General features: G+C 43.4%; 1 protein-coding gene and 1 long non-coding RNA gene across 5 annotated transcripts; one reads left to right on the top strand and one right to left on the bottom strand.

Annotated features, from left to right (window-relative positions):
• Positions 1-116: 116 nt before the first annotated feature.
• PTGER4 (prostaglandin E receptor 4) lies at positions 117-11568 on the bottom strand. The gene is made up of 2 exons (XM_010725374.3): positions 10234-11568; positions 117-2285 (listed from the first exon to the last, which is right to left on the bottom strand). Exons 1-2 carry the CDS (start codon positions 11062-11064, stop codon positions 1689-1691), a joined length of 1428 nt encoding a protein of 475 aa, XP_010723676.1. The 5' UTR covers positions 11065-11568; the 3' UTR covers positions 117-1688.
• Positions 11569-11578: 10 nt separating this feature from the next.
• LOC104914859 (uncharacterized) lies at positions 11579-18007 on the top strand. Of its 4 annotated transcripts, none has more exons than XR_014880609.1 (3): positions 11579-11940; positions 12652-16586; positions 17010-18007. It is a non-coding gene; the product is annotated as an uncharacterized LOC104914859 (long non-coding RNA). The 4 variants fall into 4 exon arrangements; XR_014880610.1 differs by having other exon boundaries at positions 11579-13966; positions 15610-16586; XR_796158.3 differs by having other exon boundaries at positions 11701-13966; positions 16439-16586.
• Positions 18008-18238: the final 231 nt, after the last annotated feature.

Genomic DNA, 18238 nt, shown 5'->3' with positions numbered 1-18238 from the left:
TTGTTTGTGGAGCTCTGGAAACTTCCAATAGGTTTTAGGAGCAGCTAAGCACAAGGTGTTCCAGAAGGGTGGCTTGTTAAAGTGGGGAGTTGGCACCGAACGGCAGACTCGTAAACTTTTGAGCTCAAGCAGAACATTTCCATTTAATCGTGATCTCTGAATCATTCTGGTCAATACAACTGCTTAAACATGTCATCAACATAAGGCTCAAGATTTTCATTACAATAAAGCATTTCACATAAGAACACTTTAAGCAGCATAACATGCTTAGTATTTGACAAAACATCCCCAAATATCTGTACAGAATTATTCTAGTAAACAGTATTTCTGTAACAAGATCTAACCTCACAAAATAAAACACCAAGTCCTTTTGTCACTGGTTAACAGCTGTTTTTGGTGATGTCTTTTCCATTAAAATTCTAGGAACAAATAATGTACAAGGAGTGCAAGACCAGGAGCTGGTTCTATATAACTTATGCTTTTAAATGAAGATTCTGCTTCCATGGTTTCATACGTTTATTTGGTGGAATATCAGATTACAGAGTCATAAAATTCTATTTACTATTTAAAGTAAAATGATAAATGTTATGAAAAAATACCTTTATTACATCAGTGATGCTGTAACTAAAGTGAATATTAAGACTATTAACCAGGGGTTGAAAGTTCTAGGCTCTGATATTAAAGTACTTCTATATGTCCTTACCTGGCAGCAGAAGGGCTACTCTGATGGCCATTATTAAGTGTGTGCCTAAGTGTGTGCAGGACGTGAGCTGAAGTACTCAGCAAGGAGCAGATGTGTTTATACATGGAAACATTATCAGCACATAAATAAAATCTGGCTTGTACATACGCTGAAAAGGAATATTCTTAACTGAAGATATGTTTTCTTTTTTTCTCAACACTACATACATTTTCATTTCAAAGTGTTTACATATTTTCAGCTAAAGAATTATCTTACCAACCATGAATCTAGCACGGACAACAAATCTAATCCAAGAATGTCTTATCAGCAGGAAATACTGGGGAAGAGAAGGCTGGCAATCATTTCTATATACCTGGTATTAATAAGAACCCTTCTCACAGAGAAGAATAGACTTTTAAATATTTTCAAACCTGATATATACACAACATTAAAAATTCACATTTTCATGCTTTAGTGAGACACTTTGAAATCCTACTGCAGGCAGCTGTCAGAGTAGCTCCGTCCAGTTCCTAGTAGTTGCCTCACATTCTGCTCTAGTACCAGAACCTTAGACTCTTGATAGCTGAGCAGCCACAGGAAAACACAGTTCTACCAGATTTGGAAAGAGAATAAATGAAAAAACAAAACAAAACAAAACAAAAAAAAAACAACAAAGAAAGAAAGAAAGGAAAAAACAAAAAGAAAGTGATGGATCTTTCCATTTTGAGAGGCCCAGTAGCTCTCCTGTGACCCAGAACAAGACATGTTTGTGATTCCAGTCTCATTAGACCCATCTTGATCAACTTCTGATGGCAGCACAAAACGCAGTGTCTATTCCACACAGTCCTCAGTAGTCTAAAAGAAATGTACCCATCACATGGCAAGAGAAAGTTAGCCCTTTGGAGCATAGTTGATCCCCTTTCCACTTGAATAGGTAGAATGCCTATCTATTGCACCAGTTTTCCAATGTACCAGGAAAGATCACCAGGGTTGACACCTTTTGTTGCTATATACACTTCTCTGATAAATTCAATGTCTCAGTGGGGAACGTGACCTGGAGGGGGCTGCCCTTGGACGTAGAGCTGGCCCCACCACCACCAGACCTGGTTTCATTCACCAGGAGGATGCTCTCTGAGTCCTGCCCCTGTGAGGAGTCCGAGGTCTCTGAGCTGCGCAGTGTCCTTACGGATGTAGTGTCAGACTGAGCCAAACTTGCACTGGGGCCTGGAAGCAGCACACGACCACCAACACTGCTCTCACTTAACTCCGGGGGATAGAGCAGTGTTTGGGACGTGCTGCTGATCTCCCGCAGCTCACGTGAGATGAAAGAGGGTGACTGACTTGACACAGCAGAAGAGGTCCTGCGACCATCCACGCAATTGAAATTGCTCCCCGAGTGCTGCCTCCGAGCTCCTCCAATTTGGCAGAAGAGACATTTGATCTTCTCAATGGCTTTGCTGAGCACAGTCTTGCGGAGAAGGATGTATACCCAGGGGTCCAAAATGGGGTTCACTGAGGCAATGCGGATGGCTTGCAGGTCAGGGTTTTGCCTCACATCTCTCACTAATTCGGGCCGGTAGAGCTGGTTCACAAAGACACGGACCTATTGAAAGAGAAGGGGGAGGATGAAGGCAAAATGTTACAACTGCGTCAGCAAATCAAAGATTATATATCATAAATATCAAATGGATCTCAATTTGCACTTGCAGGATACAAGAGAAGAGGCTGCCAAAGCAATGCAGCTGAGATTGGCAACTGTGAGGGTTTTTTTCAAAACCGCAAAAAAATTAGAGATGAATTTGCTGTAAATTGATCTTATGTGCTGCAAGTAGGAAAGGAGTGACATTCTCTTGACCCCTCCTAACTAATCCTCGAGTCTTCAACTTTTGGATGCTGCTTGTACAACTTCCTTGTTAATGGTTATAACCCAGGAACAAAGACTTACAGCTATATCCTGCTTCCTTACTGTATCTCTGGTCTTATGGTATTTGCAAAGAGATATCAGAGTCCACGGATGGACGCAGCCAACTGTTTCCTCTGGCAAAGGTCTAATAATTGTGTGTTCAGAAACAAACTGAAACTAAGGTTATAATCTAGGTATGCTATTCTCCAGAAACAAGCCCAGAGCTGTTGACTGCCAAGTACAGAAATACTTCCGGCTGGCACCTGTCCTTACTGAAGTTGTATAACCTCAGTGGCTTGCTTGTTACAGCATGTTTTGGAAAAAAAAATAAAGTAACAAAAAGAAAGGTCCCTCAGGTAGAAGATTTTTAATACGTCAATACGATTAGGTGATTCCAGCACTGGACTGGAGTGCATTGCTTACGTACATGAGCTGGCACTTGGTTCTAATTAGCAAAGCATAAAAATACATATGAAGTGGTTAAGAATTCAAGATTTTGAAGCAGCTGCTAGATGACTACTGAATTAGCACTTCCAATTTATCATGCAAAAAATGTAAGACTACTGTGGATCCTGTCAGAAATGCCTCCTTCAGGCTCTCCTTGGAATGCAAGAAAAAACAGTACTATAGTCCCTACCCTTGTTTTGGAGCCACTTCTGAAAATGCTGCTGTAGAGCACGATCCAGTTCTTTGGTATCAATTGTTATATTTTCGTTGTCCATAAGGAGCATGACATCATCCGAGTGTGTAAGTCTCAAATAGCTATTCTTCATTTTAGCAAGACCTATGCAATGTCTGGAATTTTAGGAAGGCCTAGGAAAGCCAGTGAAAATATCTGACAAAGGAAGATGCTGCATTCTTCAAATTCCTTCATTAAATCCCTTAATTCTCTTCTTACATGACACAGTGAAAATCTAGTAGCACTATTACGGATGTTTTAAAATCTCCACATTGGCTTCTGAGATGAGTCAAGTCTGGCCTAGCTATGAGCTTACAGACAAACATGAGGAAAAGCAAGTGCATAAACTGCTTCTGAACTAGAAAAGTCCTCTCAGGTCATCTTTACTAGAAGTTGTGATTGTGAACCTATGCAAGACTGGAAAAACAAAACAAAACAAAATCACAGTTCTTTGATGAAATTTTCCTGCAGCAGAGCCATGCGTGCTTGTGTTCTGCTTGTCAGGATTTAGAGCGTAAGTGCACCCCAAAGCTACCAGCAAAGTATGTATGAAGCACTGCAGAGTTCTTGTTCAGCACTGCTATGCACAGAATCTCAAACGACTGGACATGAAGCTGATGATCATCCGTATTTGCTTTCTCAGCACCTTCATCCAGGTTCATCGGTAACAAAACCTTTCCACAGGAATTTCAAAATACGGGAAAATAATGAATTTGTAGAGCAATACAGTGATCCTTCCTAATTATTCCCAACACTGCAGGTGGCTGTTTGATAACTAGCTTATTCTTTGTTAAGCCACAGACACAACTGATGCACATCAAAGATTATTCCTGCACACACAGCAATATCTATTTCTGTGATTTTACTTTATAGAATTGTGGAATCACCAAGCTTGGAAAAGACCTCCATGGGCAGCCTGTTCCAGGACCTGACCATTCTCTTGGAGAAGAAGTCTCTCCCAACATCCAACCTGAATGTCCCGACACAAGTTGAGGCCACTCCCTCCAGCCCTATTGCTAGTTACAAGGGAGAAGAGGCTGACCCCCAGCTCACTTTGATTAGGTTTCACTCACTACGGGTTTTTTCAGTATTTACACAGCCCCCAACCTGCCGCTTCTCTAGTTTGCTTCATCACCGATGAATCCTGCATATCGCCGGCTACGAGAACAGCCCGCAGGAGTGTAAGATCCACAGAGCGGGTTCTCCCGGCGGGCACGGAGGGCTTTACCCACAGCGGCCGTCCCGCAGCGCACCGCCAGGTGGCAGCGCTGCCCCAGGGCACGGCCATGGCGGTAACCCCGCAGCCGCGGCGGGGATTCGTTCTGGGCCTCCTTTTCTGTTCGCAGAGTCGTGGGCTCAGAACCTGCAAATCCCAGTAGCCGGGATTCCTCAACGCGGAGGGGCTGGAAGATAAGCCGATGCGACTATGGCACCGGCTGTACTCCGTTCTTGAAATATGCTTGGCTAAGAATTTTTTCACCCTCTGAAAAAAAAACACACCAAAACAAACAAACTAACAAACAAACAAACAAACAAAACCCGAACAAAACAAAACTGTAAAAGGTTGTAAACACACGAAGGACAAAGTTCTAAGGATTTAACCTGTGTCATGACATTTCTTTCAAGACGTTCCTCCTCTTCCCCTTAGGCAAGGGATACACCCTGGAGCTGTGTAAGCTCTGGGCTGTGATCCCGGCGCAGCAACCTGCCCACAGCCGGCGGCCCAAAGGACAGCGTTGTGGGAGCAGCAGCCTTGGAGCAGCAGTGCACGCACTGCCACCAACCTGACAGGTGTGACAGGCAGAGCTTCTCCTGAGAAATGCATCCACATCTCAGAGTCCGACGCACACTCTGAAGGCAGCACACAGACCAGCTCTAGAGGCCTGATTTTTCTTCTTTTTTTCTTTTTTTTTTTCCTTTTAACTTAGAGCTATAGTTACAAACCAGTGATTTAATAGTGGGGTTGTTCCTCTGATTAGCACCAGCTGAAACTTAGGCACTTGATTCACCATTCTCTGCCTGGCAGAGATCAGGGACAAATGTCTCTAAGCGCTGACACCGTGGCTAAAATGAAAAATCATACAGCTTGCTTTATGTTACCTCTGTACGCTTCATTTCTTTTTGACGGTTTGTCACATGGAGGTGAAAGACTCCTAAAAAGAACTCATTTAATGAAAACTTCGAACTGTCCCACATCTTTTCACAGAAGCTTCCCAAAAAGTCCAATGCATTTACCAGCTCAGACCTATTGCCTGGATTACTTGTTAATCACGATATAGTAAAAACTAAATCTGCACTGGAATGTCAGTTTTAGCATGTCTTTACATCCTGGTAAAACATCCACACTAACAGCAAGAGATATACCTCTTTTGTCTATGAGTCTTCCCTTACAGGCTGTAGCGTGATAAGGGGGATTGACTTGCATATTCTAAATAAGTGCTCAGAAAGTAGATTATATTTCTATGTCACATTAGCTGATTATCTGCTCAAATTTCTCCAATTTCTCCAACTTGAAATCCTAATTTAAGAAAAAAGCAAACGAGAACAATTCATATTTCAAATAACTTACATGATACATCTGCAGTCACAGAATTCAGGCAACATATTTTGAAAGTATTTGTGGTTTCTTGGCAATGTTATTAATCTTACAATCACAGAATTTGGTTTGGAAAGGACCTCAAGGGCCACCCAGCTCCAGCCCCTGTCATGGGCAGTGCCCTCACCAGCTCAGGCTGCCCAGGGCCTTGAGCACCTCCAGGCATGGGGCACCACAGCTCTCTGGGTAGCAGTGCCAGCGCCTCATCACACTCTGTAAAGAATTTCCTCCTAACAACTAACCTAAATCTCCAAATTTGTCCTCTGTTAGTTTGAAACTATTCCACCTTGTCACTATCTGTCTGTGTAAAAGGTCGCTTTCCCTCCTGTTTATCAGTCCCTTCAGATATTACAAAGCAGCAGGGAGGTGACCCCGGAGCCTCCCTCAGCCTTTCTTCACAGGAGAGGTTAAGTAGCGCTTTGCTCCACAGCGTGTTGAGTTTATGCTGAAGCAACAGGTAGTGGTAGGATCACAGCCCTGCATGGTTGCTTTTGCATTTTTTTTTTACTAAATACAAATGCAAATCATGATTTCAATTTCTGTCAAGCACTATAAAGCAATTTGTATAGATACTGTCGCAGAGCAATTGGTGGAATAATCTCCCCTCATAAAATATCCCACATGCCAATAGGATAAATTTTAAATGATATAAATTAGGAAACAAGTTTTTCATCTCTAGGAGCCAGCACCCTTTCCTTTAAGGGCTCAGCGTCTGCTGTAAGAGATGGCGCAGTAGCTGTGCCTGCCACTGTGCTGCTGGCTACAGGACCCATACCAAACCAAACGAAAACCCAAACTTTTATCTCAACTAAATCTTACATTAGAAACTCTTGACTATTTTATGAAATGGACCACACATTCATCCTGAAGCACAGCATTTTATTTACAATTTCAGAACAACTCAACAGCATGCAGAGGTCAGGATAAGAAAAAGATCACGCATTTGTAAACCTAAGAATGTCTGAGACCACTGGAGTGAATTGTACTACCAGCAGTGTGCCTTCTTCCTCTTGAAAGTCATACTTAAGGGCTGGGCAGCAATTTCCACTACATTCTTGATAAAGTACCACCTAACGTGCCTCATTCAGTACTTCTAACTATATCGATCCTATGTACTAAAAACTCACACATTCTTAAAAGATGAAAAAAAACCAATGTGAGGTGCAGACGAGAGGCAGCACGCAGCTGATGTACTTTTCTCCAGTTTCACTCCTAAATTCCTGTCAGACTTTTCTTCATGCTTTCCAACTATGTTCTGTACACTGGGAACCCATATCAAAAGGTATTATTATAGGTAATGTTTTTTCCTTTGATAAATCTGATCCACCTTCATTTCCACGTTCATTCAGTGCTTTGCACAATCCTCAATAACTTTGCTACAGCACATGTCATTGTAAGATTTTGATGATTTTATGAACAAATCATTAAAATGCTGAACAACCCTATTTGTAAGCTGAGTGCTGCAGCGTCATTACTAAGAATGGCTGATCTCTGTGACTCAGCTCACTGCTCTTTAAGCACTTTTTCAATCGAGACAAGTCTTCTCTTAGTAGTTCAGAGCTATTTAGTATTTTAAAATATGGGGGTTTTTGGTTAAACTCTGATAAATACAGCTTGTTGGGCTCCGTCTCCCAATTTATTGTATTGTGAAAGCATTCACTCTAAAGTGTTAAAGTTTGTCTCTCATTCAGAACTTGCTCTGCTTTGACTTCAGAGATAGTTTATTCAGCTGAAATCATCAGTAGGAAATCAGCCCGTCAGAAAATCTCAGTCACCGAGCACCCTCTGAGCCGGCTTTGTGCATCTGAATCATGCCACCACCACCTTACTACTCGCATGCTCCCGTGTCTGCCAGGCTCTGAGCGACAAACGAGCCTCGCAGACTCCTCTGCGGTGTGGGCTCCCCCCATAACTCCAGGGAACTCCTCTGAGTCATAAAAATGTACGTACAAGTTAGTGATTTTCCTGTCTCTGCCGCTTTCTCTAAGGATTTAAAACATGAAGGTGTCACTGCTCAGAGTTTATCTTGGAATGCTTAACCTCCGTCTATAAGCAGACGGCTTAATACGCATACGCAGCAGTATTTGACATCATAGAATTCTCCCATCTGGAAGAGACCCATAAATGCTGTGTGGTCCAACTGCCCTGCAATGACAAGGGCACCTACAGCTCCATCAGGTTGCTCAGAGCCCCGTCCAGCCTGGCCTTGAATGGCTTCAGGGGCATCATCGTGGTGTAACAAAACATAAACAGCTGTGGCTTATTCCCACAGCAGGAGGCTGACAAAAGCTACCCTTACAATGGAGCAATTTAACCATACTGGACTCTGTAATGATGCATCTACAAGTGCTGTAAAACAAAACTTTTTTTCTTTTCCTCAGCACACTTCAGAGTCAAATATGGAAACAGCAAAATGACATTCTTTTACTTCATTTTGCACACAGAAGTCTGCTTTAGCTGAGAAAAACAACTGCATGTGAATACTCTCAAGGCAACACCATGTCTTTGTAAGCAGCAGAATCAAGGTCTGAGAGAGTGCACAACTTTGTCACCTGCACCTTCACACGCTCTCTGCTGTATGTAAGGTTTTCAACAGCCACTGTTTAAAGAATAAATCTCTTGCCCCACCCAGGATCATTAATTTGAACTGTCAACAATCTAGTTTCCTTTCTGGTAGCACCTCCCTCTTTTTCCTTTTATTTATTTATTTTTTTGTTGTTGTTCTGTAAGATTTCTAGCTCCTAACATACAGGAACGCTTCATTTTGCATCCTCAGCCTTTCTCTAGCTGCTCCTCCAAGGGATGAGGTTTTGGCTTTTTTCTAAAACCCAACTGCTGGGGCTTGGTACCTCATGACCCGATTCCCCCAGTGTTGCAAGCCAGCTTACCCATGAGGTTTCTGCTGCTGTACTGCGTAACAGGCTGCGCGCGGTTCCTCGATCGAGCACACGCGTGCCTCCCAGGCAGCCCGCGCACAGCTCGAGCAGCACATTTCCATTTCCTTTAGATGACAAGCAGCAAACAGATGGCAAAGCGCTCAGCTATGCCACAGCATGACATGAAATGACAGCGCTGCAGGAGGGGCGACAGCGCTGGGTGATAGCTGCTGGTGCTCCAGCACAGCCACACTCCGCTGGCTCCTGTTTATCTCAGTAATGTGGCAAAACTGGCCTGACCCCTGCAACTACACCCGCCTCTGAATAGGGGGATGGACTCGCTGACCTCTCCAAGTTCTCTGCAAATGTATTTCTCTGAACTTCCTTACTACGCTGCGGCATGGCTGTTTCACATCCCCTGATGGCCACTCATACATCACACACATCGCAAACCCTCTGTCACGCAGAGACTGTGGAATAGCTTCTATCTACACCAAACTCCCTCAAAGCAATCCATCTTCCAGTGTTGCTTTATGACTAACAACAACTTCTTGGCTCCCTAAACTGTATTTTGGAAGGTGGCGAGTACGGTAAGCCAACTGTTTAACATTTCTAAGCCAGAAGGAGAGAGAAGTTCGCCAAGCTGTATTATGGTGGGTGGCACATGAGAATTGAGCCTCGAGCTGGTGGTTTTTTTTGTCTTCCTTGGAGATAAGGTGAAGGAACAGAAAAAAAGTAGGAGCCGCAGGTTGAAGTCAATGGCAGTAATTGTACTAGCTGTTGCAGAAAATTAGCAAATAGTTAGTGGTAATGTTGTCTGGCACTGTGGAATTTCTCTAGCTCCATGTGGGACAGGTTTTTGCAACTCTCACTCAACTAAAAATGACAGCAACAAGTGGCATGGCTGCTTCCAGCCTTCCAGCATGGCTGCTGAAGGAGTGAAATAGTGTGGGATCTTCCCAAGTGGGTCCTTTGGGATTGGAAGCTCAGCTCTGGATTTGGGTGTGAAGCATTCTGCACCTTGCTGGTGCCATGCAAACAGAACACTACCTCCTTCCACATAGTAAGGATTGCTGTACCCTTCAGCAACAGCACATATTTTAGAAACACAACAGGCATCCGAAGAGCAGGCGAGCTCCAAACCTCACTCATCACAAATTAATTTTGGAAGTGAACTTTCAAGTGCCCTCAGCTCTCAGTGAAATTTTCACTGTGTTGATTCCAGTTAAACAGTGGAAAATTTGTTAAGAATTTTTGGCACTGCATTTCAACCAATCAAAGTACTCTAGGGCTTGGTATAAGCGTGGGTTCTTTCCTTGTAAATATAAACCAGTACAATTTTCTATCACCATGCGTGCGTGCTAGCTGCACTGAACTTACGCTAAGAATCTGCAGCACCATCTAAACACGATTCTGACCTACAGGCACAGAAGAGGAGGAGAAAAGACTCAGCAATGTGGATGATGAAAATAAGTAGGGTTGCACAATGTTACTCACCACCAGAGGAATGGAGCAGATGACCACCACCAGGGAAGTGGCAATGAGCAGAATAACCATCTGGATCTCTGCTCCGGCCATTCGACGGAAGCTCCGGCGTCTGCGAAAGTCAGATAAGCGGCTGGAGGTGGTGTCTGTCCCCAGCGATGTGCGCCGCATGAATTGACGGTGCATGCGAATGAGGGCCACGCAGACCAGGATGTTGCAGATCACCGTAACCATGATCAGGAAGGAGCTGAAGCCAGCGTACATGTATGAGTATGCTGCATGAGTGGCATTTGTTGCTCGCCAGTCTATGAAACACCAGGTGTCAGGGTACTGCAAGGTTGATCTGCCGAGCCCCATGCTGGGGAGGGCACAGAACAGCACGTTGGAGGCATAGATGGCAAAGAGCGTGAGCCCTGCCAGCTTCTTATCTACATAATGGTTGTAGAAATAGGCATGGTTGATGGCCAGGTACCTTTCTATAGACATGGCACAGATAATACTGAGGCCAGAGAGTCCAAAGAAGAGAAGGATGAAGGAGCTGTATTCACACAGCGCCACTCCTCCTGGCCAGCGATTCTGCAGGTAAGTGGCAATAGTGACTGGACTCACCAGGCAGGTCCCCAGTAGGTCAGTGACTGCCAGCCCGCAGACCAGAGTGTAGAAGGTGGTCTCCTTCTGCTCCTTCCTGGACTTGCAGAGCACCACAATAGCGATGAGGTTGCCCACCACGCCGAAGATGAACATGACGGTGGGGATGGTGGCTGGCTTGCTGCCCTCGGCCGCGCTGGCAGTCCCATTGGCAGAGCTGCTGGCAGGTGGCATGGTAGTGGAGTAGTAGGACATGGTGCCCGCGTGCTACTGAGAGGTCGTGGGGAGGCAAGAGGAGTCCAGAAAGAGGGAGCAAGAGCGGAACTGGGGAGGGGACAGCCTAGCCTGAAAATAAAATAGTAATAATAAAAAAAACCGAATGAGGAAAGAGAAAAAGAAGTCGTCTGGTTTAGTTAAAAAAGTCTGGGAGAGTAGCCGTAGAGGAGCGCCAGGACAGCTGAGCGCTGCCTCCGCTTCTCCACACGCCGCGTAGAAGGGGCCCGGGGCAGCCGGGCCGGCCCGAGCGCGGAGCCCGGCGGAGCGGAGCGCGGCACCCGGCCGTCTCTCTCCGACGCCGCGGAGGGCTCAGCGCGGCCGCGGGACGGGGCGGCTCCAGGAGCCGGCGGGGGCGGCGCGGGAAGGTCCGGAGCGCGGTGGGTGCCGCTCAACCCCTCCCTCTCTCCCTCTTTCCCGCCGGCGCTGCGCTACGGTGCGGGGCGCGGGCACCGTCTAACTCCCCGCGGCGCTCCCGCCGAGTTTCGCCGCGGAGGGCGGAGGCGGCCGGGGCAGTCGGCGCCGCTCCTCCCCGCCCTCTCGCCCCATTGGCCGCGCCGCGGAGGGCAGGTTGCGGGGCCGGGCGCGGGCACCTCCGCCCGTAGCTGGCGGCGGGGCGAGGCGGGGCGCCGAGGCGGGGGCGGGAGGCAGTGAGGGCCGTGGGGCGCGGGAGGGGCGGGAGGCACCTGCCCGGATCCCCGCGGCTGGGCGGCTGCCGCCGGCCCTTGCCTAGCTCGCGGTCGGTGGCGGCGAGGGCTTCTCGCACCGTCCCCTGGGCGATGCCGTGTCCCGGCTACGTCCCGCGGGCCGCAGCTACAAGGCTGGAAGCTGGGCGAGTTACCGAAGCGATAAGCGCAGGTAGAGTTGGGTCACACCGCAGAGCGCACAGGAGACACTCTTGCATCAGAGCAGTGTGCCTGGTATCTCCTGCTGCCAGCCATCGCCTCTCCTTATAGCCTGTCGTCGATGTGTTGCTTACAGCTTGCTTCAGAGCCGTGTTAATTGCGTTACTGAACACAGAAGGGTGTGTGTGTGTGCAAGGGACCTGCTTGTACGTTTGTGTCAAACACTTCTTTTAGCTTGACCATGAGAAGACCACATGCATGCTAAGCAATAGATTTATACCATCTAACAAAGCCTCCTTATGATCTTTCATCCTCTAGCCGGGCTGATGGAGGAATAAAAACTGTCATCTGACGCCTGTCTGGTGACATTCACATAAGGAGTGCTGTTTGCCGGGTTCCTGGTGCAGAATTGTCTACAAAAAGCTTGCTCTGCAGCAGGCACATACCTACACGGTGTTCCTCTTAGGGAGGATGCTGTCATGTCAGGTCCGCAACGTGGTCATCAGAGCATTACACCGCATCCGACACCTGGGCCCGCCTGGCCGTGTGTCCTTTCCCTTGTACTAGATGGTATCAGCTCCTGCAGAGGATATAAAACCTGTACCCCTGGAGCGTGAAATTTATATCCTTATAAGAATCTCTTATCTGATGGACAGGCAAAATGTGTTACAAAAGCCTCATCCTCTTCTGTCTTCACCACCCTCCACCTCTCTTTTCTTTTTAGACTTGTGACAGTGATGATATTGTAACATATCGACGGCAAAAGCACTGTCAGAGCAAAACATGTGATACTGCCTGTTGAAGGGAAGAGGATGAACGATTTCAGCTTTCAGTGTTGTGCGAACAGACACGAAGAAGAAAATCAATTTTTATTATCTTGTCATTTAGTTTTGTAGTATTGTTATCTTACTGGTTTGGAAATAAAGTTAATTCTTAGGAAAAGAAGTTTAAAAACAACAAATAGGCTGTATTAATTGTTCTGAGATAATAAATAGGATGATATTTGTTCGGCTGGTATGACAGCTGTTCAGGCTTTTCCAAATTGGAAAATCATTCTGTCATAAGTACAGAGCTACATGTGGGAGGAGAGGTTGCTCAGTTAAGCTTGCCTAATTGTCAGAAACAAATTACAAACAGCCCAAAATACTTCCAAAGGAAAGCACTGCACAAAGCGGTTTTTTTTTTCTTTTTTTTCTTATCTTTTAAATAGTTTTCCATCTGTTGCAGGAAAGGAGCACTTGGCCTGGTGTTCCAGTGCCCCAGTGCCCAGCAAGCTGTGAATTCAAACCGTGTGACCAACCAACTGTACATGTTTTCTTTATTGTTTTTTTCATAAACTGAAACTTTGGTTTTCTGGTATCAGAGTCCATAATGTGCCATTAGACTCAGATAAGTGCAGCAGAATGGGAGAGGTATCACCTGGCTCCCCTGAAGGTGTGCAAAGGTTTTTAATGACTAAGGGCAGAGGAAATCATTTGTCTTCTGTGTTGCAGCTTCTCCTTTGACTTTTTGCTTATCTGCAGACCAAAGCTGAATTGTGTTAATACTTTAGAACAGACTGTGTATGTGTGTGTCTTCAGAAGTCTCCTCTTACAGAAGTCTATGGTGCTGAAGGTGTGTGTGAAGGAATGAATGCCTTTTTTCATTCTACCAGGTCTGCCTTACAGTGAATACGTCTAATGAGCTAATTAAAAATGCAGGGAAATCCGGGAAAGCAGTGAAGAAACAACAGAAATGCATTTCCAAGTGCAAGAATAGCAAGGTCAGTTTTTTGAAATACTGCTAGTTTTTAGGGAGTGGTAGAAATCAGTCACAGAATTGTGGGACAGGCCACATGTGACCCTACTGTATCTATCTGTTGTGTAAAACTGCTCGAGTTACTAAAAACATGTATTAAGTTTTAGGAGTTTCCCTTTCAATTAATGACTCTGCTATACAGAACTCCTAGTCAGGATGAAAATCATAATCACATGTAAGACTTCAGAGGAAAGAAGATACTGAAAGAGAAACTGAAAAACTGAAGATGTTGCGCTTGCAAGGTGAGTACTTGTTCTCTCACAGCAATAGTGTCACATGCTGAATCACTGAGTAACCATCAGACAGCTTCTCTTTGAAACCACATACATGGCAAGTCAGAATACCTATTTAAAAAAGCAACTTCTGAGTGATAATCATGTGTGGAATAAAACTGCCCGTTAAAAATTAGTAGATGAGAAAACGTGGTCACTGGTTTATGAAATGCATGCAAACTGTTCTGGTGCAGGTAATTTAAATGTGCTTTGTGTTTACTAGCACAGACAGTGTCGTGACTGACACATAACAAACAAGATTTTTAAAACGCAAGACCTATTAACCAGTGGAACAGTTCATTTATAAATGTTTTATTGTTTTTATTGTTTTTTTGTTTTTATTGTTTTATTGTTTGTAGTATTTAAATCAGGCCAGGCATACATTACAATATTATTTGGCTCAAGCAGAAGAGTGACAATTCCTGAAAATGATGAGGATAAAATTCTACTTGCCTTAATTTTTTACTTTTTTTTTATTTTTTTCTGATTTCGTTGCTCTTAAAATTGTTAGAAGATCGGTATTCAAATATATGAGTGAACTACTCCGGCTTGTTTTGTTGAGCTGTTTAATAAGTTGTGATTAGATTTCTAGCTTGGTGAAAGAGATTTAAATTAGTGTACCTGGCTTTTTCTGTGGTGTGGTAGGAGGCTCATAATTATTCAGCATGTCTAGGATGCCATGTGACAGCCTTCTTAAAGCTCTTTTGCCAACTGATGGTACCAAAACCTTACCTACACTGCTCAGAAGCATCAAACTCCAGACAGATAACCTATGCAGAGGTCTTGAGTGTGTGGAGATGTGTGTAGTTTTGAGACCAGAAAGCTCATGTAGGCTTGCATGTTGGTGGCTTCTTTCGGGGGGGCTGCTCTTAAGAGCTCCAACAGAAGTGTGTTTTCACCAGCTTGACAAGTTGGGTGATAGAAATGGATATAGAGCCAATTTTGGAAACTTCGTCCTGAGCTCTTGGCATGTATTTCAGGGCTGCTAAATAATTTGCATGGTAAAGGTCCATTTAATGCCTCATGTTCAATAATGTTCTTGAATCACTTACCAGTTTCTCAAACATTTTCCTTCAGTGGGAAGTGTTTCCTCTTGCTTTTTTTGCTATATTTTTATTCAGCTATCATACTTTAGACAAAATAAAGGTTTTTTTAAGGAAAAAAGCCAACAGCATTGGAACAGCTGTTACTAAACTATGCCTGGATGCCAAAATTAAATTATTAATAGGCAGTAGAAATAGACTGAACCAAAAGTTACATAATGTTCTTTAATTAATCAATAGGAAATAAAAAAATACACAAGGAGTAAGTTGAATAAATATTTAAAAAGCAGTAGCAGATTTTGTCATGGAATGGGAATGGAAATAGCGTTGTAAGTAAATACAAGTTTCTGTATTTTAAAGCACATAGCATTTTTCTGCCTGTGAATTTTTACATAGCATCATTGCGGATACTACAATATTAGATTTATAACTACAAGTAAACCAGTATTAGATTTAGATGTATTAGATACACAAAACAGTATTAGATTTCTTTTAAGAGTTCTGGTTATTACTAGTCTGACTAGCAGTAGTGGTACTTCTGGTACATTTCCTTTGTGCTTCATAAAACAGCTTGATACATGGGGCTTTCTGGTGGGGGAATTCTCTGGGAAGGGAAGAGTATCCCTGCTCTGTGAGAGCAATCCGCACTGCTGCCTTCTTCCTCTCTGAGTGACCATCTGTGGTAGCTGCAGACTGCAGCTGCAAGAGGAGCCAATGGTGAGTGGGCATGCATGGCACCTCTGCTCTCCCACAGGATATAGCTGTGTAATTTACTGCACACTCACGTGTTCCATATTGATCAAGTTTTATTGTTTTTTTTTGTTTATTTTCCCCCTGTTTAAATTAGGCTATTAATCTGTATGGCACACCACGTGGCTTTTTCCTCTGTAATAACATTTGTCACGTTCGTCTAACATACTTCTATTTTAGCAGTTACAAAGTCTGCTTTAATGAGTAAAAATGCTTTCAATTTTTGTTTTGTTTTCAACTCATTTCTTTGGAACTATATATGTTAAATTAAACTCTTCCTCAGTTCTTTCTTATATCCATGTACTATTTTTTTCTGTTTTTTTTTTTTTTTAAGATAAGTTTACCTGTCTTTCAGAGGCATATAGCGTGAAAGAGAAGTTCATAAAAGCGCACAAATACTTAGCTTTTAACATATATTCTTATTTTACAGCCCAGTAAAGTAATTGTGTCTACCTGGGATCTTGCCTGATGAGTTACAAATAAACAGATATGTTGGTCCCTATTCAGACAAAAACGTAACAAATGCCTTTTGGGGCACAGACTGTTGCACCTTCATTGAAACAAAGGAATGTCTTTTTAGGACATGTGCAGGATTGTTTTGGGGGGAATTTTAGAAGATGTATTAGTAATTATTATTTTTCTTTTTCAGCAAGGGTGTGGGGCTGTTCGTTTTGTTGTATATGGCAGTTGATGGCCATGGTGGAAGCAGACAGAACCCAGCAGTGCACAGCAAGTCTTTAATTAACAGGTCTGACTGATGACTAGCTCTTCCGATTTTCTACGAGAGATTTGAAGACGTAAGTTTCTTTCCAAAGATCCTTATTGTAATTCCATGATTATGTTTGTGTGCTAGAAATTTCAACAAATTGGCATTTCCATTTCTTTTTCTTTCCTTTACATATGCCCAAAAGCCTGTTAACAGCCATTTTCTGTAGTTTTGAAGAAAGAACTGAGGTTTTTCGTTTGTGTTTGAAAGTTGAAACTTGTATCAAGTGTTAAAAACTATGTACAACTTTGATGAAATCAGCAGACCTGGGATTTTTGCAGCAAGGTTGAGTTGGGGATGTGGCTTAGTTCATAATGACTGTACAATTCCATTCCTTATTTTCCTACTTGACTTTGGTGTTTTTCAATATCTCTTTGGAAAATAAAACTAAATTTCTTTGGAAAAATCTGTTGCCTCTGTATAAACTGAATTTTCTGTTTCTGTCCTGGTTAAGCACTTCGAGAAGACTGTCAGAAGTCTCAAGGTGAAATGTTTGCTTCTGGACCATTTTTGGAAAGAAGGCAGAATCTGCAGCATGAAGGCTGGCCTGGCATGTGATTTGAATCTAGATGGGAATCATGATCAGCTCAAAAATTTAATAAAGTCTCTTCTTGTACCATCCTGCCTACTTGGAGCTGGCTCGAAAGTACTTCCAGCTTTCAAGACAAGTAGTTGATTGAAAATTAATGTCTTCTCTTTACTTCCATGGAAACTACAACAGATACAAAGAGCACAACACCACTGTTTGATAGAGCAAATTCTCAGCTACAGAACACTATTTTTCAGTATAATTTCTACTATTTGTTCTGCAGTAGTGAATGGCCTGCATTCTGCACTCATTAAAATCTGCATAGCCATCCAGAACATGGCTTGTCTTTTATGTCACTGTTACTACTCCTAAAACACAACACCCCCTGCCTCACTGTGCTTGCATCCACTGTTTGGTCTCCATCAACTTTCAGGAAGCATTGATGAATGTCAGCGGGTGCCATTTTTTCCAAGTGGAGGAATTCACCTTTGCTTTGTCCGTTTTTCATGTCAGATGCCATTTCATCAGAGTGCCCCTCTGTTGCTATCTGTCACACAGCAACAAAATGTATCAGGATATTGATGGAAAGGTTCAACCTCTACTGCTATATCACCACCATCTGCCTTTGATATCGTGGGTGAACACAATAAAATGGAAGGCATTGCTTTTGGAGCAGCCCTAGTAAATTAACAATAAATAGTGCTATGCAATGACTTTTTCCTAATAAACAATGTGGCTGGACTATTTGGGAAAGAATTTTTTCTTTTTTTTAAGTACTTGCTGTTACAATTATTCAGGAAGTTTTCCTACAATATGTAACTCCTGTATGTAATCAGATCTTACATGATGTGAGTTATATCACATTGAACTTTGAATTCTGAAAGATTAAGGAAAATAAAGAGGACTAAGAAAAATAAAACAAACCAACAAGCTAGTGGAGGCTATGTTAATCAGCAGTTTATTTCTTAGAAAAAAGATCTATGCTCATTTAAGAAAGGTAAGTTTTGTGGGAATGATTCATGTATTAAGTGAGTAGGTTATTTAAGATGACTCTTGCTGCAAAATTATTGGAGCAAAACCCGGCTTTAGTAAGCCTGCAGCAACAGGCTTGTTTGCAACTGAGTGCTTTCAAGAATCTCTGTGCAAAGTTAATA

The sequence above is a fragment of the Meleagris gallopavo genome, chromosome Z (assembly GCF_905368555.1).
Source record: "Meleagris gallopavo chromosome Z, MGAL_WU_HG_1.1, whole genome shotgun sequence".
Lineage (NCBI taxonomy): Eukaryota > Metazoa > Chordata > Aves > Galliformes > Phasianidae > Meleagris > Meleagris gallopavo.
The sequence above is the reverse complement of the archived record's forward strand: the minus strand, read 5'-3'. Positions and strand labels throughout refer to the sequence as shown.